Raw genomic sequence first — 25,346 nt, 5'->3', positions numbered from 1 at the left:
TAATGACAGCTCCAAAAACGAATTCAAACCACAAAATAAAATAAATAAATCAACACAAAAATGTGACACATTATGAGTGGGTCACATATGCATGTACACTAGATGGCAGTACTGTCCTGTTTAAAAGTGTAACAACATTGCTGTTTACGGCAGACGAACTGCTTTACGGTAAACGAAAACTTGACTGCTGTTGTTGTGTGTTGTTACCACGCTGGGAGGACGTTAATGAAACTGCCTAACAATAAACCCACATAAGAAACCAAGAACTCGCCCTCCATCATTCTACAGTTATAACGTGATTGGGCAGGCATGCTTTATATTGTGGGAAAGCAGACGTGAAAACAGGCTGTCAACACGTCACTCAGGTCCGCATGGAGCTGGAGGGGGCGCGGCCTCCAGCTCCGCCTGAATTTCGGGAGATTTTCGGGAGAAAATTTGTCCCGGGAGGTTTTCGGGAGAGGTGCTGAATTTCGGGAGTCTCCCGGAAAATCCGGGAGGGTTGGCAAGTATGGCCGTGGGTCTTTAAAACATTAGCTGTGGGCCGCAAATGGCCTCTGGGGCACACTTTTGACACCCCTGCTATAGATAATAAAAAATTAAATGTGATAAATCTATGGATAAAAAGCAGAGTCTGGCGACGCGTGCGCGTTTATCATAACTCTCTCTCTCTCTCTGTCTCTGCCCCTCCCTCACCAATGCTACTGCGCACACAATTTTTTTTGTTTTTAACCCCTTCTTAACCCTGAACGTACATTGAAAATACACGCCACCCTAACTCAAAATGCCGGACATTTGAGGCATTTAAGAAACTCCGCCCTGACAGCTCCGCAAAAGAGGACATGTCCGGTGAAAAGAGGACGTATGGTCAGTCTATCGTAGCCCGGTAGCTGCTAGCATGTGGTGTGTTGTGCCTCGGTGTGCATTGTTTACACAATGTGCGTTACGCTACTTAATATGTCCGTGTGGAAACTCTTTCGGTACACCACCGAACCGGAACCCCCGTACCGAAACGGTTCAATACAAATACACGTACCGTTACACCCCTATAAGCCACAGATATATACATTTTGAAATTAGTTATTTACACAGAAATATTCTGTAAATGTTTATTTGCATACCTTAATTGTTTCCAAACGGCGTCTGTAACAAGGCAGTAAAACGGCTGATCAAACAAAACCGAAGTCATCATACATAAAACGCACCAGTGTATAAGCCGCACCCACTACAATTTCAAAGGAAAAATTCTTTGTCCATATATTAGTCGCACCGGACTAAAAGTCACAGATATATACGTTGCAAAATGTGTTATTTACACAGAAATATTTTGTAAATGTTTATTTACATACCTTAATTGTTTCCAAACGGTGTCTGTAAAATGGATGATCAAACAAAATAGAAGTCATGGTCATGGAGAGCTGCGGAAGCTAGCTCTCCAATCAGCTAAACAGACTCAATAACTGCACGGTGACATTTTTGGTGAATTTACTGAGGAATTTGTGAAAGTGAAACAATACAAAAAGAACGCCATTATAAGTTAATATTACTAACACAGACACTTGTAAACGTGTTAGCATATTAGCTTATGCTAAATGTAACAATACTAGCTTGATTACATTACGATAGCACGTACAAATATGCATGAAAACACTCCAACAGACATCACACATGGGACTGTTTAGTAAATATTAGGGATGTCCGATAATATCGGACTGACGATATTATCGGCCGATAAATGCTGTAAAATGTAATCTCGGAAATGATCGGTATCGGTTTCAAAATTATCGGTATCTGTTTCAAAAAGTAAAATGTATGACTTTTTAAAATGCCGCTGTGTACACGGACGTAGGGAGAAGTACAGAGCGCCAATAAACCTTAAAGGCACTGCCTTTACGTGCCGGCCCAGTCATATAATATCTACGGCTTTTCACACACACACAATGCAATTCATACTTGGTCAACAGCCATACAGGTCACACTGAGGGTGGCCGTATAAACAACTTTAACACTGTTACAAATATGCGCCACACTGTGAACCCACACCAAACAAGAATGACAAACACATTTCGGGAGAACATCCGCACCGTAACACAACATAAACACAACAGAACAAATACCCAGAACCCCTTGCAGCACTAACTCTTTCGGGACGCTACAAAATAAACCCCTATCCCCCCATCCCCGCCTACCTCAACCTCCACATGCTCTCTCAGGGAGAGCATGTCCCAAATTCCAAGCTGCTGTTTTGAGGCATGTTAAAACAAATAATGCACTTTGTGACTTCAATAATAAATATGGCAGTGCCATGTTGGCATTTTTTTTCCATAAATTGAGTTGATTTATTTTGGAAAACCTTGTTACATTGTTTAATACATCCAGCGGGGCATCACAACAAAATTAGGCATAATAATGTGTTCATTCCACGACTGTATATACCGGTATCGGTTGATATCGGAATCTGTAATTAAGAGTTGGACAATATCGGATATCGGCAAAAAAGCCATTATCGGACATCTCTAATGACAACATTCTTCTCTGATTGCAATAAGAAACGTATGTTTAACATACAATATTTTCTGTTCAAATTAAACCAATATTGAATTTTTTGTTGTCCTTTTAAAAGTCAAAATATTGATATGGATGGACACAATGATAGTCCAGAAGTACATGCATTTAAAGTGCTCCTTTTTCCTCCCCAGGTAATCCTGGTGCAGGTAAACCCAGGTGAGGCCTTCACTATTCGACGAGAGGATGGTCAGTTTCAATGTATCACAGGTAAGCAAGCCGTGGATGTGACTTTTATTGGTCTGTGTTTTTTTTTTTTTTTTACGTCTTCCAAATAATCTCGCTTTGAGACGTCCTCCAAGTTAGTCATTGCCGGTCCAAAATATTTTTTCTTCAACCTGCATGAAAACATCTACTTGCTCTCTGTGTTTAATTTGATAGTGTTTTTTTTTTTTCATCTTTAAGCTCTTCTATTTCATACAGTGTTTGTTTATTACTTTTCTGGTGTATTGAAACAAAACATCGAGCAGACCTGCTGGTATAAACTGTGATATTATACGGTATATATTTTTAGGATTCAACTAAATGAATCCATGGTAAACTGGGTTCAATCGGACTTCACAACACTACACACAACTGACAGGTTTAAACCAACTTTGCAAAAAGTTGAAGAATAGATTATTTGTAAAGAATTTAGTTTGGAAGCCTTTATTTCTAAATAAACGGAAGCAGTTATTTTTCTATTATTGCCAGTACTGAAATATGTGAAAACAGCCAATTCTTTTGTTAAAACAAGTCTTATTTCTAAAGGTATTTTGTTATAAGAACAGCTTTTTGTGGTGAAAAATGTGTTATATTGTTCTATTTGTTTACTTTATTTAATGGATGCTGACAAATACCTTGCTCAAAAGAAATCCTGCATGGGGATATAGATGCATCGATAATTGAGAGAATCGTAGCACCCTGAATCGTAATCAAACCCGGAGGGTGCACCCCTAATGAACACCATTAGAAAGGGGACAGGAAGTAGTACTGCCACCTAGTGGTGTTTTATTGTTATCGCTGGCATGTGCCTTTTTTATTTGTGGCGGATAAGTGTTAGCATGTGTTTGGTATAGTTAATTTGTGTCCGTAGTTGATATTTAACTGTATTGCTCAGACCCTTTTTAATAAGGTTTGTCTTGATACAACTTTTTCACTTTGATATCGATATTGACGTGATACGATATCAGCAGAAATCATACATACTTGTATTATTTAGTAGTGTGGTTTGATCAAGTGAAATGAGTCAAACAGAACACAATGGTAGGGATAAAAAAACAAAAACAATAACCTATTTATTAATAGACTTCTGCTGTCTTTAAGTCATACTTGCCAACCCTCCCGAATTTTCCGGGAGACTCCCGAAATTCAGCCCCTCTCCCGAAAACCTCCCGGGACAAATATTCTCCCGAAAATCTCCCGGTTTTCAGCCGGAGCTGGAGGCCACGCCCCCTCCAGCTCCATGTGGACCTGAGTGAGGACAGCCTTTTTTCATGACGGGAGGACAACAGGGTGACAAGAACTAAATCATCCAGACTAGAGATAAATTGTATTATTATGTTTATCTTACCTACAAATAAATATATTTGTTGATTAAAAAAAACAAAAAACAAAATACATTTTTACTATATTTTGCTAAAAACATCAAAATTAATTGTATTTTTATTTGTATTTTTTCTGACTCCTTATTACATCCAGCCATATAATTATACATTTAGATAAACATGTTTTAAATAATTAATTTTAAATGATCATAGTAATTCATTTAAAATGACCATATCTAATTATTAAAATAATTGCTTGTTTATCAACAACTTTAGCATTTTATTCAATACATTTTGAAGCTCTCAGAAGCCAAGTTATGTTATAGTCATTAAGATTTATTTATGCAAGTTTGAAGTATCAATTATCTAAACACAGTTTTGTTTGCATATTTTCAGGATGTGTGTATATATATATATATATATATATATATATATATATATATATATATATATATATATATATATATATATATATATATATATATGTATGTGTGTATGGAATGCTTGACTTGGTGAATTCTGGCTGTCAATATACTCCTCCCCTCTTAACCACGCCCCCTCCCGAAATGGGAGGTCTCAAGGTTGGCAAGTATGCTTTAAGTTGAAGTGAAATGGTATTTCTTTTGGCGACAGCTAGTAGTCACAATCATTCCTGAAGTTAAGCCCGTGACGCAGTGAGTTGAAGAATGCAGACACGTTTGTTACTGGATACCTTCTAATACGCTTCGGCCTTGGAGACTTTGTATGTGTAGGTAATATGCAACTATCATTATTTGGTAATTGTTTATATTGACAAATGTCACATTTTATTGTTCAATGATTATTACCTATGTCAGAGGTCGGCAACCCGCATGCGGCTCTTTGATCACTCTGATGCGGCTCAGCAGCTTACTTGCTGAACCCCCCAATTTTCCCGTGAGACTTCCGGATTCCAGTGCCTCTCGCAGAAATCTCCCGGGATTAATATTCACCGAAAACTCCCGGGATTAATATTCACCGATTTTCACCCTTACGGCTATAATAAGGGCATGCCATGATGGTACAACATCTGGCGCCCTCTACAATCTGTTATAACAAAGTGCCAGTCCAACACTTGTTATACAATATACATCTTCTGCTTGTACACGTACGTGACAGCAAGGCATACTTGGTCAACAGCCACACAGGTTACACTGACGGTGGTCATATAAAACAACTTTAACACTCTTACTAATAATGCGCCACACTTTGAACCAAAACCAAACAAGAATGACAAACACATTTCGGGAGAACATCTGCACCTTAACACAACATAAACACAACAGAACAAACACCCAGAATCCCATGCAGCCCTGACTCTTCCGGGCTACATTATACACCCCTGCTACCACCAAACCCAAATCCCATTGTTTTCTATAATTTGTGAAACTGGTCAAAATGGCTCTTTGACTGGTAAAGGTTGCCGACCCCTGACCTATGTCAAGGGCGGTCACGGCATGTTCTTGCTGCCGATTCTGGTCAATTTTTTAGGGCATTACGGCAAGTGACGAGGAGCGGTCGCGGCACTTGTGGATAAATGAACTAAATCAATAGATTGTATGTTTAATTTTATGGTGTGGGTGGTTTGCGTTTGTTAAAGTGCCTCTTTCGACATTGCAAATTGACACTGCTTTAAAACGTACTTGAATTGATGTAGACAAAGTTTAGCTGGCTGACTTTGGCTAAAACGATAGTTCAAGTTACTCGTCTCACTCTTGTTAGCTAGCCAGCGAGGTAGAAGCTAACACGCTTAGGATAGGATAGGATAGGATTGGACTTTATTGTCATTGCACAAGTACAACGAAACTATGTTTTCAACACAAACCCATTGTCGAACTTTTGCTTGCATGCAGAACGGCCCCAGTCTATGAACATTACATCATCACACCCAAGACAATGGGCACATACACCCCACCCCACACCTTCACCACCGCTTGTTTCCCCTCGGGGTGATGGACGGCTGGCAGCGCTTCATAGCAGCAGTCGCCCTCCAGGGCCCCAACTCCTCTGTTGCGAGTTGTCGTGATTAAATGTAACATGTTTATGTGTGCATTGCATGGAGGTTTTTTCCCACTCCAGACTAAGCCCCCTTAGAAGCCCAGTCTAGATTGTATTTTTTTTTACTCATCTTCTTCCCCAGCGTTTTACCTTTCCCTATCTTTTACGGGGCGCCTTTGGCGACCCATCAGCGTTCCTGTTCTGTACCGAGGCTGAGACCGCATCCCCCCCTCCGACATCATGTCTCCGCTTTAAATGCTGGCGTATCACAGATGTACTGCCTTAAAAACAAGGTCCGCTTTGCAAAATAAGCAAAGTATTCGTGTTTTAACAAGAATAAGAGGAAATGTCCTCACACTTGACATCAGGGCTTGAGTTTAACCCCGGCAACTGCGACCGCCCTCTCATATGCCGTAAGCCCTAAAAAATTTACCAAAATCTGCGGCAAGAACATGCCGTGACCGCCCTTGACTTTGTACTTGTTTAATGGACTATGGATGTAACGGTAGATGGTATAATGACAATTTGCGATGAAATAGCAGACGGTTAGTAATACCATCTAATTATTTTATTACCGAAAAACCCTCATTTATTAATGCATTTTCGGCAACACAAAGTCAGGTGCATGCACACTAGCGGTGTTTGGATTGATAATCATGACGGACTAAGGACACGGACTTTGCTCGGGAGAATTCTCCTCGAAGTAAACGGAGCCAAACGCTTGGTTTAACGTAATTTTACCTCGCTTCCCGTCGTGCATTTAAAAGCACACTTCACACTAGATGGAGACAGGTGTGGACAATATTGGAGACAGACACACTCATACTTGCCAACCTTGAGACCTCCGATTTCGGGAGGTGGGGGGCGGGGGGCGGGGAGGGGGTGTGGTTGGGGGCGGGCCGTGGTTAAGAGGGGAGGAGTATATTTACAGCTAGGATTCACCAAGTCAAGTATTTCATATATATATATATATATATATATATAAATAAAAGAAATACTTGAATTTAAGTGTTCATTTATTTACACATATACACACACATAACACTCATCTACTCATTGTTGAGTTAAGGGTTGAATTGTCCATCCTTGTTCTATTTGTCACTATTTTTCTAACCATGCTGAACGCCCTCTCTGATGATGCATTGCTGTGTGGCACGCAAAAAGTGCTTTCATCAAATGCACTAGATGGCAGTATTGTCCTGTTTTAGAGTGTCACAACATAGCTGTTTACGGCAGACGAACTGCTTTACAGTAGACAAAAACGTGACTGCTGTTGTTGTGTGTTGTTACCGCGCTGGGAGGACGTTAATGAAACTGCCTAACGATAAACCCACATAAGAAACCAAGAACTCGCCCTCCATCATTCTACAGTTATAACGTCATTGGGCAGGTACGCTGTTTATATTGTGTGCCTGAATTTCGGGAGATTTTTGGGAGAAAATTTGTCCCGGGAGGTTTTCGGGAGAGGCGCTGAATTTCGGGAGTCTCCCGGAAAATCTGGGAGGGTTGGCAAGTATGGACACATTTGTCCCCACACTAAAAGTATACAGCGAAGGAGAAAACTACTTGATATTTTGCAGCAGGCGATGTGTCGTGAACGTTGTCACAACTTGTTTATAAAGTCTTTAGTTTGTTTACTGAGATGATCACTCGTCCTTTATTTAACTGCGGCTTCCTCCCACCTCCAAAGACATGCACCTGGGGATAGGTTGATGGCAACACTAAATGATCCCTAGTGTGTGAATGTGAGTGTGAATGTTGTCTGTCTATCTGTGTTAGCCCTGTGATGAGATGGTGACTTGTCCAGGATGTACCCAGCCTTCCGCCCGAATGCAGCTAAGATAGGCTCCAGCAACCTCCCACTACCCCGAAAGGGACAAGCGTTAGAAGATGGACTAGCTAAAATGTTTTGTCATCTCATCAAACTGAACAAATGCTTTGAAGATTGTGTGTTCGATGTGAGAGGTGTCACTCTTTATTTTTGTTGGCCAAACTTGTACTGAACCATGAGAAGAACAAAGCTTGTTTATTAGACTTCATCTTCATTATCCAAACTGCTTTGTGTTTTATTTTAATACCAAAAAGTAAACACCATGTTTTTTCACATTACCGTACTTGTGTTTTTTTCATGTCACAAAGGTGTTACTTCAAAAAACATTCATGTGACACAGCTTTTTGTTAATGTGTTATTGTGTGTCGTTAATTCCCATTCTAAGTATTTCTGCTCAAACTCTTAATGGATTTGTCCTGATACATCATCTACATGTAAGTATGAATGTACATAACTTAGAGAAATAAATGCATTTTTTTTTAAATACCTCCCTTTATCAAAATGTAAAAATAGAGATATATCATTGTCATCATGTAATGACAAAAAGCTGATAAGTTTATATATATATATATATATATACATATATATACACACACACAGTCGCAATCCAAAGTTTTCATACACTTGTAAAGAACATAATGTCATGGCTGTCTTGAGTTACCAATAATTTCTACAACTCTTTTTGGTCACAAAAAACATTCATGAATTTATTATGGGTCTACTGAAAATGTGAGCAAATGTGAGGGTCAAAAGTATACATACAGCAATGTTAATATTTGCTTACATGTCCCTTGGCAAGTTTCACTGCAATAAGGCACTTTTGGTAGCCATCCACAAGCTTCTGCTTGAAATTTTGACCACTCCTCTTGACAAAATTGGTGCAGTTCAGCTACATTTGTTGGTTTTCTGACATGGACTTGTTTCTTCAGCATTGTCCACACGTTTAAGTCAGGACTTTGGGAAGGCCATTCTAAAACCTTAATTCTAGCCTGATTTAGCCATTCCTTTACCACTTTTGACGTGTGTTTGGTGTCATTGTCCTGTTGGAACACCCAACTGCGCCCAAGACCCAACTGATGATTTTAGCTTGTCCTGAAGAATTTGGAGGTAATCCTCCTTTTTCATTGTCCCATTTACTCTCTGTAATGCACCAGTTCCATTGGCAGCAAAACGGGCTCAGAGCATAATACTACGCGGTATAGCTCGGTTGGTAGAGTGGCCGTGTCAGCAACTTGAGGGTTGCAGGTTCGATCCCCACTTCCGCCATCCTAGTCACTGCCATTGTGTCCTTGGGCAAGATACTTTACCCACCTGCTCCCAGTGCCACACATGCTGGTTTAAATGTAACTTAGGTATTTGGTTTCACTCTGTAAAAGCGCTTTGAGTCACAACAGAAAAGCGCTATATAAATATTAAAGTACCAATGATTGTCACACACACACTAGGTGTGGTGAAATGTGTCCTCTGCATTTGACCCATCCCCTTGTTCACCCCCTGGGAGGTGAGGGGAGCAGTGGGCAGCAGCGGTGCCGCGCCCGGGAATCATTTTTGGTGATTTAACCCCCAATTCCAACCCTTGATGCTGAGTGCCAAGCAGGGAGGTAACGGGTCCCATTTTTATAGTCTTTGGTATGACTCGGCCGGGGTTTGAACTCACGACCTACCGATCTCAGGGCGGACACTCTACCCACTAGGCCACTGAGTAGGTAATATAGTTCACTTCACTTCACTACCACCTTGCTTGACGGTAGGCTTGGTGGTCCTGGGATTAAAGGCCTCACCTTTTCTCCTCCAAACATATTGCTGGGTATTGTGGCCAAACAGCTTAATTTTTGTTTCATAAATATATATATATATATATATATATATATATATATATATATATATATATATATATATATATATATATATAAACATTTTCTTTCGAGGCAGGGGCTCCAAAGCACGCACGCATATATATATATATATATATATATATATATATATATATATATATATATATATATATATATATATATATATATATATATATATATATATATATATATATATATATGCGTGCGTGCTTTGGAGCCCCTGCCTCGAAAGAAAATGTTTGCCTTGGTTCCCTAAAATATGAGCCCTCCTTTAAGGCAACACTTGCCTTGACCTTAAAAAGTTAAATTCGAGGCCTGTTACATGTTAGCACTGGCCATGTTTTTGCGAGCGACCCACTTCCGAGTGATGACGTCAGAACTGTCGTCAACAAATATAATTATATTTTTATTGTCGACTAATCCTTGCAGCCCTACTTGACTGGCACCCGTCCGTGCTCGAAACAAATGATTCGTTCACTTTTTAGACGCAGTCTCTGGAGATGGACACGTCATAAATGACGACTTTTGGGCCATGTTTTCCCAGACAATCTCAGTTGAACTGGACTGTAATGAGATACACAGTATAGATATGTCATCAGATCTATATCGTGCGCAGTATATTATTGTTGACAGACACAAACGCGTAAAGATGAGACAAAGGGGCCCGTCCAAGAGGCCCCAGGCACTGTCTCGGGTTTGGATGACAAAGGAGTGGAGACAGGGATCTAGAATGAGAAGCAGGAAAGCGATCTGCTCTCTTAGCGGCTCTCCCTACCTACCTACCTACCTACCTATCTACCCCACGCCTGAGCACGCCGCTCGTTAGGAGCCGCGTGCAGCTGCCTAATAGGAGCTGAGCGTACATGCTCCCCCCGTCAGAGGAGAAACACGGAGCCGGAGAGGTGGCGCATAGATCAGTGCGGATGCTACTAACTGGCCTGTCACAGGGCGCACTCGTCTCCGTGACGCCAGCAGAAGGATGACTCACCGCTTGCGTCGCAGGAAGGCAGGAGGAGGTGCGCGCCTGCGTCTCTCTCTCTGGTGTCTGAAGTGTCAGTCGCCGCGTACGCCTTCACCTATGACCCCGCTTTGAGCGACAACAGTGCGGCGCACTGACAAGGCCAAAGTGCTCGCTTATTACGAGTCAAGCCCCTTTTTAAATGTTTTATTTTTAGCCCACGCATGTGGGAAGCGGCTGCGTGTTAGTGTTTGACAGTCCGCTTCATGGGAAGACAAAGTCATGTTTAAAATCTCTCTTGGGAAGCCTTCTGCTTGACAAGTCATGATAGCATCACTTACCGCTCATTTCGCCTCGTCCAAATCAATCGCTTTTATAAACTTGGCTCACTTTCCCACTATTTGGGGTGCTTTTTATTCAGTTAAAGAACCAAGCCGACTGAAATGCCTCGCCACAAACCATGTTCTCCGATTGGTTGCAAGAATGTAAACAGGAAGTAGTGTGTGAATGATATTGTACTAAACACATGGAGAAAAGTGGATGACTTCAAACCTATTGGAGGGTTGCATATAGAGATGTCCGATAACGGCTTTTTTGCCGATATCCGATATTGTCCAACTCTTAATTACCGATTTCGATATTAACCGATATATATACAGTCGTGGAATGAACACATTATTCGGGCGGTATAGGTCGGTTGGTAGAGTGGCCGTGCCAGCAACTTGAGGGTTGCAGGTTCGATCCCCGCTTCCGCCATCCTAGTCACTGCCATTGTGTCCTTGGGCAAGACACTTTACCCACCTGCTCCCAGTGCCACCCACACTGGTTTAAATGTAACTTAGATATTGGGTTTCACTATGTAAAGCGCTTTGAGTCACTAGAGAAAAAGCGCTATATAAATATAATTCACTTCACTTCATTATGCCTAATTTTGTTGTGAGGCCCCGCTGGATGCATTAAACAATGTAACAAGGTTTTCCAAAATAAATCAACTCAGGATATGGAAAAAAAATGCCAACATGGCACTGCCATATTTATTATTGAAGTCACAAAGTGCATTATTTTTTTTAACATGCCTCAAAACAGCAGCTTGGAATTTGGGACCTGCTCTCCCTGAGAGAGCATGAGGAGGTTGAGGTGGGCAGGGTTGAGGTGTGTGTGTGTGTGTGGGGGGTGTATATTGTAGCGTCCCGGAAGAGTTAGTGCTGCAAGGGGTTCTGGGTATTTGTTCTGTTGTGTTTATGTTGTGTTACGGTGCGGATGTTCTCCCGAAATGTGTTTTTGTCATTCTTCTTTGGTGTGGGTTCACAGTGTGCGCATATTTGTAACAGTATTAAAGTTGTTTATTCGGCCACCCTCAGTCAGTGTGATTTGTATGGCTGCTGACCAAGTATGCGTTGCATTCACGTGTGTGTGTGAAAAGCTGTAGATATTATAAAACTAAAGTTAAAGTACCAATGATTGTCATACACACACCAGGTGTGGCGAAATTATTCTCTGCACCCTTAATCACCCCCTGGGAGGTGAGGGGAGCAGTAAGCAGCAGCGGTGGCCGCGCCCGGGAATCATTTTTGGGGATTTAACACCCAATTCCAACCCTTGATGCTGAGTGCCAAGCAGGTAGGGAATGGGGTCCCATTTTTTATAGTCTTTGGTATGACTCGACCGGGGTTTGAACTCATAACCTACCGATCTCAGGGCGGACACTCTAACCACTAGAACTAGACCAGTGTTTTTCAACCACTGTGCCGCGGCACACTAGTGTGCCGTGAGATACAGTCTGGTGTGCCGTGGGAGATGATCTAATTTCACCTATTTGGGGTAAAAATATTTTTTGCAAACCAGTAATTATAGTCTGCAAATGATGTGTTGTTGTTGAGTGTCTGTTCTGTCTAAAGCTCGGCAGAGTAACCGTGTAATACTCTTCCATATCAGTAGGTGGCAGCCGGTAGCTAATTGCTTTGTAGATGTCGGAAACAGCGGGAGGCAGTGTGCAGGTAAAAGGGTATTTAATGCTTAAACTAAAAATAAACCAAAGGTGAGTGCCCCTAAGAAAAGGCATTGAAGCTTAGGGAAGGCTATGCAGAACGAAACTAAAACTGAACTGGCTACAAAATAAACAAAAACAGAATGCTGGACAACAGCAAAGACTTACTGTGGAGCAAAGATGGCGTCCACAATGTACATCCGAATATGACATGACAATCAACAATGTCCCCACGAAGAAGGATAAAAACAACTGAAATATTCTTGATTGCTAAAACAAAGTAGATGCGGGGAGTAGCGTTCAAGGAAGACATGAAACTGCTACTGGAAAATACCAAAAAAAGAGAAAAAGACATCAAAATAGGAGCGCAAGACAAGAACTAAAACACTACACACAGGAAAACACCAACAAACTCCAAATAAGTCACGGCGTGATGTGACAGGTCGTGACAGTACACCTACTTTGAGACAAGAGCTATAGTGATGCATGGTTGGTTATGCTTTAAAGTCATATCCAACAATTGCGACAACGACTTTTTACTGTCAACTGAGTTTCGTTTTTTAATGATTTCTGCTGGTGGTGTGCCTCCGCATTTTTTCAATGCAAAAAATGTGCCTTGGCTTAAAAAAGGTTGAAAAACACTGCACTAGGCCACTGAGTTATGTAACTGGGCCGGCATGCAAAAGCAGTGCCTTTAAGGCAGTGGTTCTTAACCTTGTTGGAGGTACCGAACCCCACCAGTTTCAAATGCGCATTCACCCTTCTTTTAGTGAAAAATATATATATATTTTTTCAAATTCAAGACAAAGTTATGTTTTTTTTTTACTAATGCACAAAATGAACCGTGCATGAACATCACCTTGTTCAAAGAACAAAACCAACACAGTGCATGAACTCACAACAAATTACACACTTGCAAATCAGATGGAAAATTAGGGGGAACATCGTTTGGTGGTATCCATAATACGCCGATAGGGAGAAGTTTTTATTTACACGATGAGTCGAGTGTGTCTTGACATCTGAGGCCGACTTACCGAACCCCTAGGGTTCGATCGAACCCAGGTTAAGAACCACTGCTTTAAGGTTTATTGGCGCTCTGTACTTCTCCCTACGTCCGTGTACCACTCCGTACAGCGGCGTTTTAGAAAGTCATACATTTTACCTTTTGAAACCGATACCGATAATTTCCGATATTACATTTTAAAGCATTTATCGGCCGATAATATCGGCAGTCCGATATTATCGGACATCTCTAGTATTCAGTGAGGTAAGATGAATTAAATGCGCTGACAGTTCATTGCTCCTGCCAAATGAATTGCACTGAGTGGAGCGGATCACCACTCCAAGATGGCGGCCCCGCGTCTTGTCAGCGCCAGTAGGCAGTAGCGCTCGATGCTGCGTCTACTTATAAGATGTCTATGGTTTTAACGTTAGCAGTGAGTTTACAGCCACTGATTTAACTACACAGCAAATAAAAGTCACGTTACTTAGCCAATAAACGTTATCTTACATTCAAAACTTACCCTTCTTTGTGCAACTTCAAATGTCGAACGAAGTTGGAAGTTGTTGCGTCTTCGTCTGTAATCTTCGAACCGCATGTTTTGCATACTGGAATTTTTTGTTGTTGTTGACCAAGTCGTAGTTTTTATAATTTTTTCTCACTGGCTCGTTGTTTGACAGCTCTTCTTCGTTGGTTGTCCTGCAATTTGATTGGATGAATGCTGTGGGATGAAAACAACGTGGATGTAATTTGATTGGATGTTGGACTGACAGCACACACGCTGACAGACACACACGTACACAATGAAGGATACGGAGCGCTCCTGAATAACTTTTTAATCGTTGGGTTTTGGGGAAAGTAGCAAGTCTTGTCAAGTCAAAAGGCTCAAGTCCAAGTGAAGTCACAAGTCATTGATGTTAAAGTCCAAGTCCAGTTGCAAGTCTCTTTACATTTTGTCATGTCGCGTCTAAAGTCATCAAATTCATGACTCGAGTCTGACTCATGTGACTCGAGTCCACACCTCTGGTAAATGGTAAATAAAAACAGAATACAATGATTTGCAAATCCTTTTTAACTTTTATTCAATTGAATAGACTGCAAAGACAAGATATTTAATGTTCACACTGAGAAACTGAATTTTTTTTGCAAATAATCATTAACTTAGAATTTAATGGCAGCAACACATTGCAAAAAAAGTTGTCATGGGCATTTTTACCACTGTGTTACATGGCCTTTCCTTTTATCAAGACTCAGTAAACGTTTGGGAACTGAGGAGACACATTTTTTAAGCTTTTCAGGTGGAATTATTTCCCATTCTTGCTTGATGTACAGCTTAAGTTGTTCAACAGTCCGGGGGTCTACGTTGTGGTATTTTAGGCTTCATAATGCGCCACACATGTTCAATGGGAGACAGGTCTGGACTACAGGCAGGCCAGTCTAGTACCCGCACTCTTTTACTATGAAGTTTGGCATTGAAGTTGAACTTGCTTGGATGGCAACATATGTTGCTCCAAAAGCTGTATGTACCTTTCAGCATTAATGGTGCCTTCACAGATATGTAAGTTACCCATGTCTTGGGCACTAATACACCCCCATACCATCACAGATGCTGCCTTTTTAACTTTGCGCCTATAACAATCCGGATGGTTCTTTTCCTCTTTGTTCCGGAGGACACAACGTCCACAGTTTCCAAAACAATTTGAAATGCGGACTCGTCAGACCACAGAACACTTTTCCACTTTGCATCAGTCCATCTTAGATGAGCTCGGGCCCAGCGAAGCCGGCAGCGTTTCTGGGTGTTGTTGATAAATGGCTTTGGCTTTGCATAGTAGAGTTTTAACTTGCACTTACAGATGAAGCGACCAACTGTAGTTACAAACAGTGGTTTTCTAAAGTGTTCCTGAGCCCATGAGGTGATATCCTTTACACGCTGATGTCACTTTTTGATGCAGTACCACCTGAGGGATCGAAAGTCCAGAATATCATCGCTTTACATGCAGTGATTTCTCCAGATCCTCTGAATCTTTTGATATTACAGACCGTAGATGGTGAAATCTCTAAATTCCTTGCAATAGCTGGTTGAGAAATGTTGTTCTTAAACAATTTGCTCAGGCATTTGTTGACAAAGTGGTGACCCTCGCCCCGTCCTTGTTTGTGAATGACTGAGCATTTCATGGAAGCTGCTTTTATACCCAATCATGGCACCCACCTGTTCCCAATTAGCCTGTTCACCTGTGGGATGTTCCAAATAAGTCTTTGATGAGCATTCCTCAACTTTCTCGAGTCTTTTTTGCCACTTGTTGCAGGCATCAAATTCCAAATGAGCTAATATTTGCAAAAAATAAGATTTTCCAGTTGGAACATGAAATATCTTGTCTTTGCAGTCTATTCAATTGAATATAGGTTGAAAAGGATTTACAAATCATTGTATTCTGTTTTTATTTACCATTTACACAACGTGCCAACTTCACTGCTTTTGGGTTTTGTACTTGATTACTCAATACTAGTAAAAGTAACGCCGTTACTTTTTAATGCCGTTACTATATGACACCTCCTATATGCCATATTTTACGATTTAGAATGCATAAAAAAGAAAAGCATGTGTGTGGAGGTCTCCCTCCCTCCGGGTTCCACGGACCACCAAGAACAGACATGATGGCGAGCATTTTTTGTGACTTTGTTTATTTTTCAATAAACCTCTGTGGCCGTCGGGTCGCTTTTCAGCTCCTCCTCCAACTGCTCGCTCTGCCGGTTGCTTTTCAGCCGCCCACGTCGTCTGCATCTCGCTCTCGGTCGCTTTCGCTCTGCATCCACTGGCTCTCCAACTCCTTCTGCCCCGTCCTTCTCTGCTTCTGTCCTTTTACACACTGACAGGTGATTACAGAATTGCGTCCAGGTGGGCGATGCACGCACTCTGCCGTCCATCTCGGAGCCGGTCCCGGCCTCGCTGCAGGTCTGCTGGCCACGCCTCCTCATAGTGTGCTTCTGTTTACATAGCTTTTGTGAAAAATTGCAGTTCCCCTTTAACAAAAGTGTCAGATTAGAATCTGGTAACGTTTTCATTCAAACAGGTTATTGTATTCTCTTCTACAACAACCAGAAGAGATGAAAGTCAAAAGAAATGGTAAATATGGACGTGTAGGAACTCCGCACCTACTATCTGTTCTTTCCAAGGTCCGAGCGCATCTCTTTGTCACGTTGGCACAGAGCTGCTTGTGTAGACGGCAGACACGCATGTTGTGGCAGCATAGAGTTACCATGGTACATACCAGGCCTTATTTTAGTCTTCCTCAACCCCTAGTCCTGCATTGATGGGTTTTGTGGTCTCTCACCAGAGGTGGTCCCGAGGTATTAGTGGCGGGCTGCCACAAAGAACGGCTAATGGCTTTTGATCCTGAAGTGTATTTTGTTACCGGAAGCGCTTACAGATCTTTGGTGACGTGAAATGGAGGTTATAAAAGAGGGATAATGCCGCCCACGCCTGGCAGCGGAACACAGGTGTGTTGTTCAGGTGCAGGTAAACATTTAGAAAGGTCCTCTGCATGACAGGAACACGGGTGTTTTTAAAGGGGAACATTATCACCAGACCTATGTAAGCGTCAATATATACCTTGATGTTGCAGAAAAAAGACCATATATTTTTTTAACCGATTTCCGAACTCTAAATGGGTGAATTTTGGCGAATTAAACGCCTTTCTAATATTCGCTCTCGGAGCGATAACGTCACAACGTGACGTTACATCGGGAAGCAATCCGCCATTTTCTCAAACACATTACAACATACTTGCCAACCTTGAGACCTCCAATTTCGGGAGGTGGGGGGTGGGTGCGGGGGGTGTGGTTGGGGGCGTGGTTAAGAGGGGAGGAGTATATTTACAGCTAGAATTCACCAAGTCAAGTATTTCATATATATATATATATATATATATATATATATATATATATATATATATATCCCAGCGACCACGAAGGGAATAAGCGGTAGAAAATGGATGGATGGATATATATATATATATATATATATATATATATATATATATATATAAAAGAAATAATTGACTTTCAGTGAATTCTAGCTATATATATATATATATATATATATATATATATATATATATATATATATATATATATATATATATATATATATATATATATATATATAAATAAAGGAAATACTTGAATTTCAGTGTTCATTTATTTACACATATACACACACATAACACTCATCTACTCATTGTTGAGTTAAGGGTTGAATTGTCCATCCTTGTTCTATTCTGTCACTATCTTTCTAACCATGCTGAACACCCTCTCTTGATTATTGCTGTGTGGCACGCACAAAAGTGTTTTCATCAAATGCACTAGATGGCAGTATTGTCCTGTTTAAGAGTGTCACAACATTGCTGTTTACGGCAGACGGCTTTACTGTAGACGTTCTTTATATTGTGGGAAAGCGGACTCAGGTCCGCATGGAGCTGGAGGGGGCGTGGCCTCCAGCTCCGCCTGAATTTCGGGAGATTTTCGGGAGAAAATTTGTCCCGGGAGGTTTTCGGGAGAGGCGCTGAATTTCGGGAGTCTCCCGGAAAATCCGGGAGGGTTGGCAAGTATGCATTACAAACACCGAGTCAAATCAGCTCTGTTATTTTCCGTTTTTTCGACTGTTTTCCGTACCTTGGAGACATCATGCCTCGTCGGTGTGTTGTCGGAGCGTGTAACAACACGAACAGGGACGGATTCAAGTTGCACCAGTGGCCCAAAGATGCGAAAGTGGCAAGAAATTGGACGTTTGTTCCGCACACTTTACCGACGAAAGCTATGCTACGACAGAGATGGCATAGAAGAATATCGACCCTAGCTTCCCTGGCCTGCTGACATCAACTCCAAAACTGGACAGATCAGCTTTCAGGAAAAGAGAGCGGATGAGGGTATGTCTACAGAATATATTAATTGATGAAAACTGGGCTGTCTGCACTCTCAAAGTGCATGTTGTTGCCAAATGTATTTCATATGCTGTAAACCTAGTTCATAGTTGTTAGTTTCCTTTAATGCCAAACAAACACATACCAATCGTTGGTTAGAAGGCGATCGCCGAATTCGTCCTCTCTTTCTCCCGTGTCGCTGGCTGTCGTGTCGTTTTCGTCGTTTTCGCTTGCATACGGTTCAAACCGATATGGCTCAATAGCTTCAGTTTCTTCTTCAATTTCGTTTTCGCTACCTGCCTCCACACCACAACCATCCGTTTCAATACATTCGTAATCTGTTGAATCGCTTAAGCCGCTGAAATCAGAGTCTGAATCCGAGCTAATGTCGCTATAGCTTGCTGTTCTATCCGCCATGTTTGTTTGTATTGGCATCACTATGTGACGTCACAGGAAAATGGACGGGTGTATATAACGATGGTTAAAATCAGGCACTTTGAAGCTTTTTTTAGGGATATTGCGTGATGGGTAAAATTTTGAAAAAAACTTTGAAAAATAAAATAAGCCATTGGGAACTGATTTTTAATGGTTTTAACCCTTCTGAAATTGTGATAATGTTCCCTTTTAAGGACCCTCCACAGAAAGGCTCGTCAAAGATCTTCTATATGACAGGAGCGCTGGGTTGTGTGAGGTTGTTAAAATGACACTGGATCCCAGTCGGACATCAATTAAATGTAGCTCAAGATGTGTACATGGTAAATCTGCATTCTTTACCTCTTGACTGACATGCTGGGATTGCGCAGCATCTTCTTTGACCACGCCCACTCTGCTGCGATTGGTCGGCCACATTTCTTCTTTTCACCCAGTCACTTACACAACATTGAAGGATGCTCTCCGATACATGACACTTTTATTAGGGGTGTCCCGAACCGACATTGACATGCGATATCGACCGATGTCAGCAAACAAAATATAATCTCATTTGTGGGATTATATGTGCTTGCATGTAAAATGTGTGAAGTGAAGTGAATTATATTTATGTAGCGCTTTTTCTCTAGTGACTCAAAGCGCTTTACATTGTGAAACCAATATCTAAGTTACATTTAAACCAGTGTGGGTGGCACTGGGAGCAGGTGGGTAAAGTGTCTTGCCCAAGGACACAACGGCAGTGACTAGGATGGCGGAAGCGGGGATCAAACCTGGAACCCTGAAGTTGCTGGCACGGCCACTCTACCAACCGAGCTATATAGCCCCAATTGTATTGCACATGTGATGTCATGTGCAATACAAGTAGTCCAGCAGAGTGTTTACTTATGTGACACAAGCTGTCTTGCAGCGTGTTTACTTGCGTGTGATATCATGTGCGATACAAGCAGTTCTGCTGCGTGTGCACTTGTGTGTGATCAGAATCAGAATCGCAAGTACTTATCATATGCGATACAAGCTGTCCTGCAGCGTGTTTACTTGTATGTGGTATCATGTGTGATACAAGCTGTCCTGCAGCGTGTTTACTTGTGTGTGGTATCATGTGTGATACAAGCAGTCCTGCAGCGTGTTTACTTGTGTGTGGTATCATGTGTGATACAAGCTGTCCTGCAGCGTGTTTACTTGTGTGTGGTATCATGTGTGATACAAGCAGTCCTGCAGCGTGTTTACTTGTGTGATATAATGTGCGACACAAGCAGTCCTGCAGCGTGTTTACTTGTGTAATATCATGTGTGATACAAGCAGTCTTGCAGTGTTTACGTGTGTTTGTGTGATATAATGTGCGATACAAGCAATCCTGCAGTGTGTGTTAACTTGCGTGTGATGTCATGTGTGATACAAGCGGTCCTGCAGTGTGTTTACTTGTGTGCAAAATCATGTGCGATACAAGCAGTCCTGCAGCGTGTTTACTTGCATGTGATATTATGTGTGATACAAGCTGTCCTGCAGCGTGTTTACTTGTGTGTGATATCATGTGTGATACAAGTGGTCCTGCAGATTGTTAACTTGTGTGTGTGTGATATCATGTGTGATACAAGCAGTCCTGCAGCGTGTTTACTTGTGTGTGTGTTAAAGTTAAAAAGTTAAAGTACCCATGATTGTCACACACACACACACACTAGGTGTGGCGAAATTATTCTCTGCATTTGACCCATCACCCTTGATCACTCCCTAGGAGGTGAGTGGAGCAGTGGGCAGCAGCGGTGGCCACGCCCGGGAATCATTTTTGGTGATTTAACCCCCAATTCCAACCCTTGATGCTGAGTGCCAAGCAGACAAGCGGTCCTGCAGATTGTTAATTTGTGTGTGTGATATCATGTGTGATACAAGCAGCCCTGCAGCGTGTTTACTTGTGTGTGTGTGTGCGCGCTATCACGTGCGATACAAGCAGACTTGCAGTGTGTTTACTTGTATGTGTGCTATCATGTGTGATACAAGCGGTCCTGCAGATTGTTAACTTGTGTGTGTGATATCATGTGTGATACAAACAGCCCTGCAGCGTGTTTACTTGTGTGTGTGCTATCATGTGCGATACATGCAGTCCTGCAGCGTGTTTACTTGTGTGTGCTATCACGTGCGATACAAGCAGTCCTGCAGCATGTGTACTTGAGTGTGATATGTGTGACACAAGCAGTCCTGCAGTGTGTTTACTTGTGTGTGTGTGTGTGATATCATGTGTGATACAAGCAGTCCTGCAGCGTTTTTACTTGTGCAAAGCTGGACAGACAGTTAATCTAAATGTCCTTTAATAAACACACAATTTCTTCTATTTTACTAGTCATTTACAAAAGTGCAACATGCTAGGCTATAGGCTACAAGGAGCTAGCAGCTACACAACAGCTAAGCACACAAGGTAGACATACGTAATATTGATTGAACAATATTGCAGCCTAAAACAGCACATTTGTCAATATATACAGGTATCGAATAGTTACCTTATTCTTCGGACTATAAGTCGCACTGGAGTATAAGTCGCATTTTTTGGGGGGAAATGTATTAGATAAAAGCCAACACCAAGAATAGACATTTGAAAGGCAATTTAAAATAAATAAAGAATAGTGAACAACAGGCTGAATAAGTGTACGTTATATGAGGCATAAATAACCAACTGGTGTGTTAACGTAACATATTATGGTAAGAGTCATTCAAATAACTATAACATATAGAACATGCTATACGTTAACCAAACAATCTGTCACTCCTAATCGCTAAATCCCATGAAATCTTATACGTCTAGTCTCTTACGTGAATGAGCTAAATAATATTATTTGATATTTTACGCTAATGTGTTAATAATTTCACACATAAGTCGCTCCTGAGTATAAGTCGCACCCCCGGCCAAACTATGAAAAAAAACCTGCGACTTATAGTCTGAAAAATACGGTAGTTATATATTACACATACAAAGTCTCCAAGGTAGAAGCGTATTAGGAAGTATCCAGTAACAAACGTGTCCGCATCATTCAACTTACTGCGTCATGAACTTAACTTTATGGACTACCGTGACCACCGAGTGTCTCACACAAAACAATTACTTCAACTTAAAGGGGAACATTATCACCAGACCTATGTAAGCGTCAATATATACCTTGATGTTGCAGAAAAAAAGACCATATATTTTTTTAACCGATTTCCGAACTCTAAATGGGTGAATTTTGGCGAATTAAACGCCTTTCTAATATTCGCTCTCGGAGCGATGACATCACATCGGGAAGCAATCCGCCATTTTCTCAAACACCGAGTCAAATCAGCTCTGTTATTTTCCGTTTTTTCGACTGTTTTCCGTACCTTGGAGACATCATGCCTCGTCGGTGTGTTGTCGGAGGGTGTAACAACACGAACAGGGACGGATTCAAGTTGCACCAGTGGCCCAAAGATGCGAAAGTGGCAAGAAATTGGACGTTTGTTCCGCACACTTTACCGACGAAAGCTATGCTACGACAGAGATGGCAAGAATGTGTGGATATCCTGCGACACTCAAAGCAGATGCATTTCCAACGATAAAGTCAAGGAAATCTGCCGCCAGACCCCCATTGAATCTGCCGGAGTGTGTGAGCAATTCAGGGACAAAGGACCTCTGTAGCACGGCAAGCAATGGCGGCAGTTTGTTCCCGCAGACGAGCGAGCTAAACCCCCTATCGACCCTAGCTTCCCTGGCCTGCTGACATCAACTCCAAAACTGGACAGATCAGCTTTCAGGAAAAGAGCGTGGATGAGGGTATGTCTCCAGAATATATTAATTGATGAAAATTGGGCTGTCTGCACTCTCAAAGTGCATGTTGTTGCCAAATGTATTTCATATGCTGTAAACCTAGTTCATAGTTGTTAGTTTCCTTTAATGCCAAACACATACCAATCGTTGGTTAGAAGGCGATCGCCGAATTCGTCCTCGCTTTCTCCCGTGTCGCTGGCTGTCGTGTCGTTTTCGTCGGTTTCGCTTGCATACGGTTCAAACCGATATGGCTCAATAGCTTCAGTTTCTTCTTCAATTTCGTTTTCGCTACCTGCCTCCACACTACAACCATCCGTTTCAATACATGCGTAATCTGTTGAATCGCTTAAACCGCTGAAATCCGAGTGAATCCGAGCTAATGTCGCTATAGCTTGCTGTTCTATGCGCCATGTTTGTTTGTGTTGGCTTCACTATGTGACGTCACAGGAAAATGGACGGGTGTTTATAACGATGGTTAAAATCAGGCACTTTGAAGCTTTTTTTAGGGATATTGTGTGATGGGTAAAATTTTGAAAAAAACTTCGAAAAATATAATAAGCCACTGGGAACTGATTTTTAATGGTTTTAACCATTCTGAAATTGTGATAATGTTCCCCTTTAAAGACAGCATAAGTCCATTCCAGACAGTTGATAATAGATTGTTCTTCATAACTACCATTGTTATTTGTTAGACTCATTTTACTTGATCAAATCTTTTATAACATTCCACACTACTAAATAACAAAGTATGTATGATTCCTGCTGATATACCATTGCATCAATGTATCTATCGGTCAATAGTTAAGGTCTCAATATAGGTATCGTATCGGAAGAACAGCTAGAAATGCTTTTTCTGTGTTAGTCAAGGGTTAAAGTTGCCTGGAGGTGTTCTTTTAGTGCGGTTTTGAAGGAGGATAGAGATGCACTTTCTTTTACACTTGTTGGGAGTGTATTCCATATTGATCTGGCATAGAAGGAGAATGAGTTAAGACCTTTGTTAGACCGGAATCTGGGTTTAACGTGGTTTGTGGAGCTCCCCCTGGTGTTGTGGTTATGGCGGTCATTTACGTTATGGAAGTAGTTTGACATGTACGTCAGTATCAGGGAGGTGTAGCGGATTTTATTGACTAGGACTTATAAGGACTTTATAGTCAGGACTCGAGCAGCAGCGTTCTGGGTGTAGTGCAGCTACTTTACATCTGGTTTAAAAGATTACAGGAGACAAAGGCATGGATCTGTGTGCTTTATAGTGGGAATGCAGTGACTCCCCTTGTTTATTTACGATTCAGAATGCATACAAAAAGAAAAACATGTCTTCTTGTCTTACATAAAGATTGTAAATGATAGATCAAGTTCCAAAAACATTTTGTCTTTAAAGCCAATACAAGACTTACTTTGGCTGGATTTCTGCAAAAATGCTCAGCCGAACAGATTAGACCGATATTTCCTCTTGGTGTCCGCAACATTTGGATAGTGAGGGTGCTGGCATGAAAACTGCGTGGGCTGTCCACATAACAGCCATTAAGATTGAAGCACCAATGTGACTTGCTCGCATGCTTCCCGCGCCCGCGGTTACCGCCTCTCCCGAGCGCGCCTCGTCACATACGCTTCACGTAATTGGCCCGCAAACACGGCATTAGCCGCTTTAGTACCTTCTTTTCATGCTCGCCGCCTCCCCTCGTCAGCTCGCTTCAAGGCCACACACGCAGTGTTCATTCACAGCATCAAGGCAAGAGGACTTGTGACTCACTCTGCCGCTAGCAAGAAAAGGTTTCGCCTGCAGGGAGCGACCGCCTTGTTTTTGCACACGTCGACTTGTCAACGTGGCGAATACCTGGGGTTAGATTCTCATTACAGGTGATCTGTTGTTTAGAGAACAAAGGAACACAATGGCGGAGAGCGTCATCGCTGTGTCATAAGCACTTGCAGAAAAAAAAAGAGTTACCGGCTGTCCTTTAACGTCATTCTTTTTATTTATTTATTCTTTTGTCCTGTGCAGCGACTCAGGCAAATCATACTGTTGATGTAGATGTCCATATTTGTTGTACAGATGTATTTATTTTTATTTGGTCATCAGTTCATGTAAACAGTACACTTCAACTGCATAGCAGATAAATAAACAAAAGTATCGGTTTACATTTTCCTGACCAAAAAGGTATATAGGCTGAAGCTTCATTTCCACATTCACTTTGTACATGTCGAACAGAGAAAACAAAACAAAAACAAAAAATTGATCTTAAAGATAAAGAAACACAAGAAAGGACTCTAAGGTCTCTGTCAAAATCATAGTACTTGATCACATGCATTAAGTTTGTAAATATATACTTTTACCAATATATACGTATGTATGTATGTATGTATGTATGTATGTATATATATATATATATATATAATTTATTTATTTATTGTGTATGTGTGTGTGTGTGTATATATAATGTGTGTATATGTATATGTGTATATATATATATATATCCATCCATCCATTTTCTACCG

The 25,346-nt window shown here is 41.4% G+C and overlaps 1 protein-coding gene across 4 annotated transcripts in view; it reads left to right on the top strand.

The window, feature by feature from the left end:
* The window catches only part of fndc3a (fibronectin type III domain containing 3A), a 152,329-nt gene that overhangs the window by 57,481 nt on the left and 69,502 nt on the right, over nucleotides 1–25,346 (top strand). For all 4 annotated transcript variants that reach the window (XM_061972375.1, XM_061972377.2, XM_061972374.1 and 1 more), the window contains one exon: nucleotides 2,697–2,772. In XM_061972375.1, the coding sequence (XP_061828359.1) occupies nucleotides 2,697–2,772 (76 nt within the window). The remainder of the gene's footprint in view (nucleotides 1–2,696; nucleotides 2,773–25,346) is intronic.

This window comes from Nerophis lumbriciformis, linkage group LG17, assembly GCF_033978685.3.
Source record: "Nerophis lumbriciformis linkage group LG17, RoL_Nlum_v2.1, whole genome shotgun sequence".
Classification (NCBI taxonomy): Eukaryota; Metazoa; Chordata; class Actinopteri; order Syngnathiformes; family Syngnathidae; genus Nerophis; species Nerophis lumbriciformis.
Note: the sequence above shows the minus strand (reverse complement) of the source record. Positions and strands in the feature narration are given on the sequence as shown.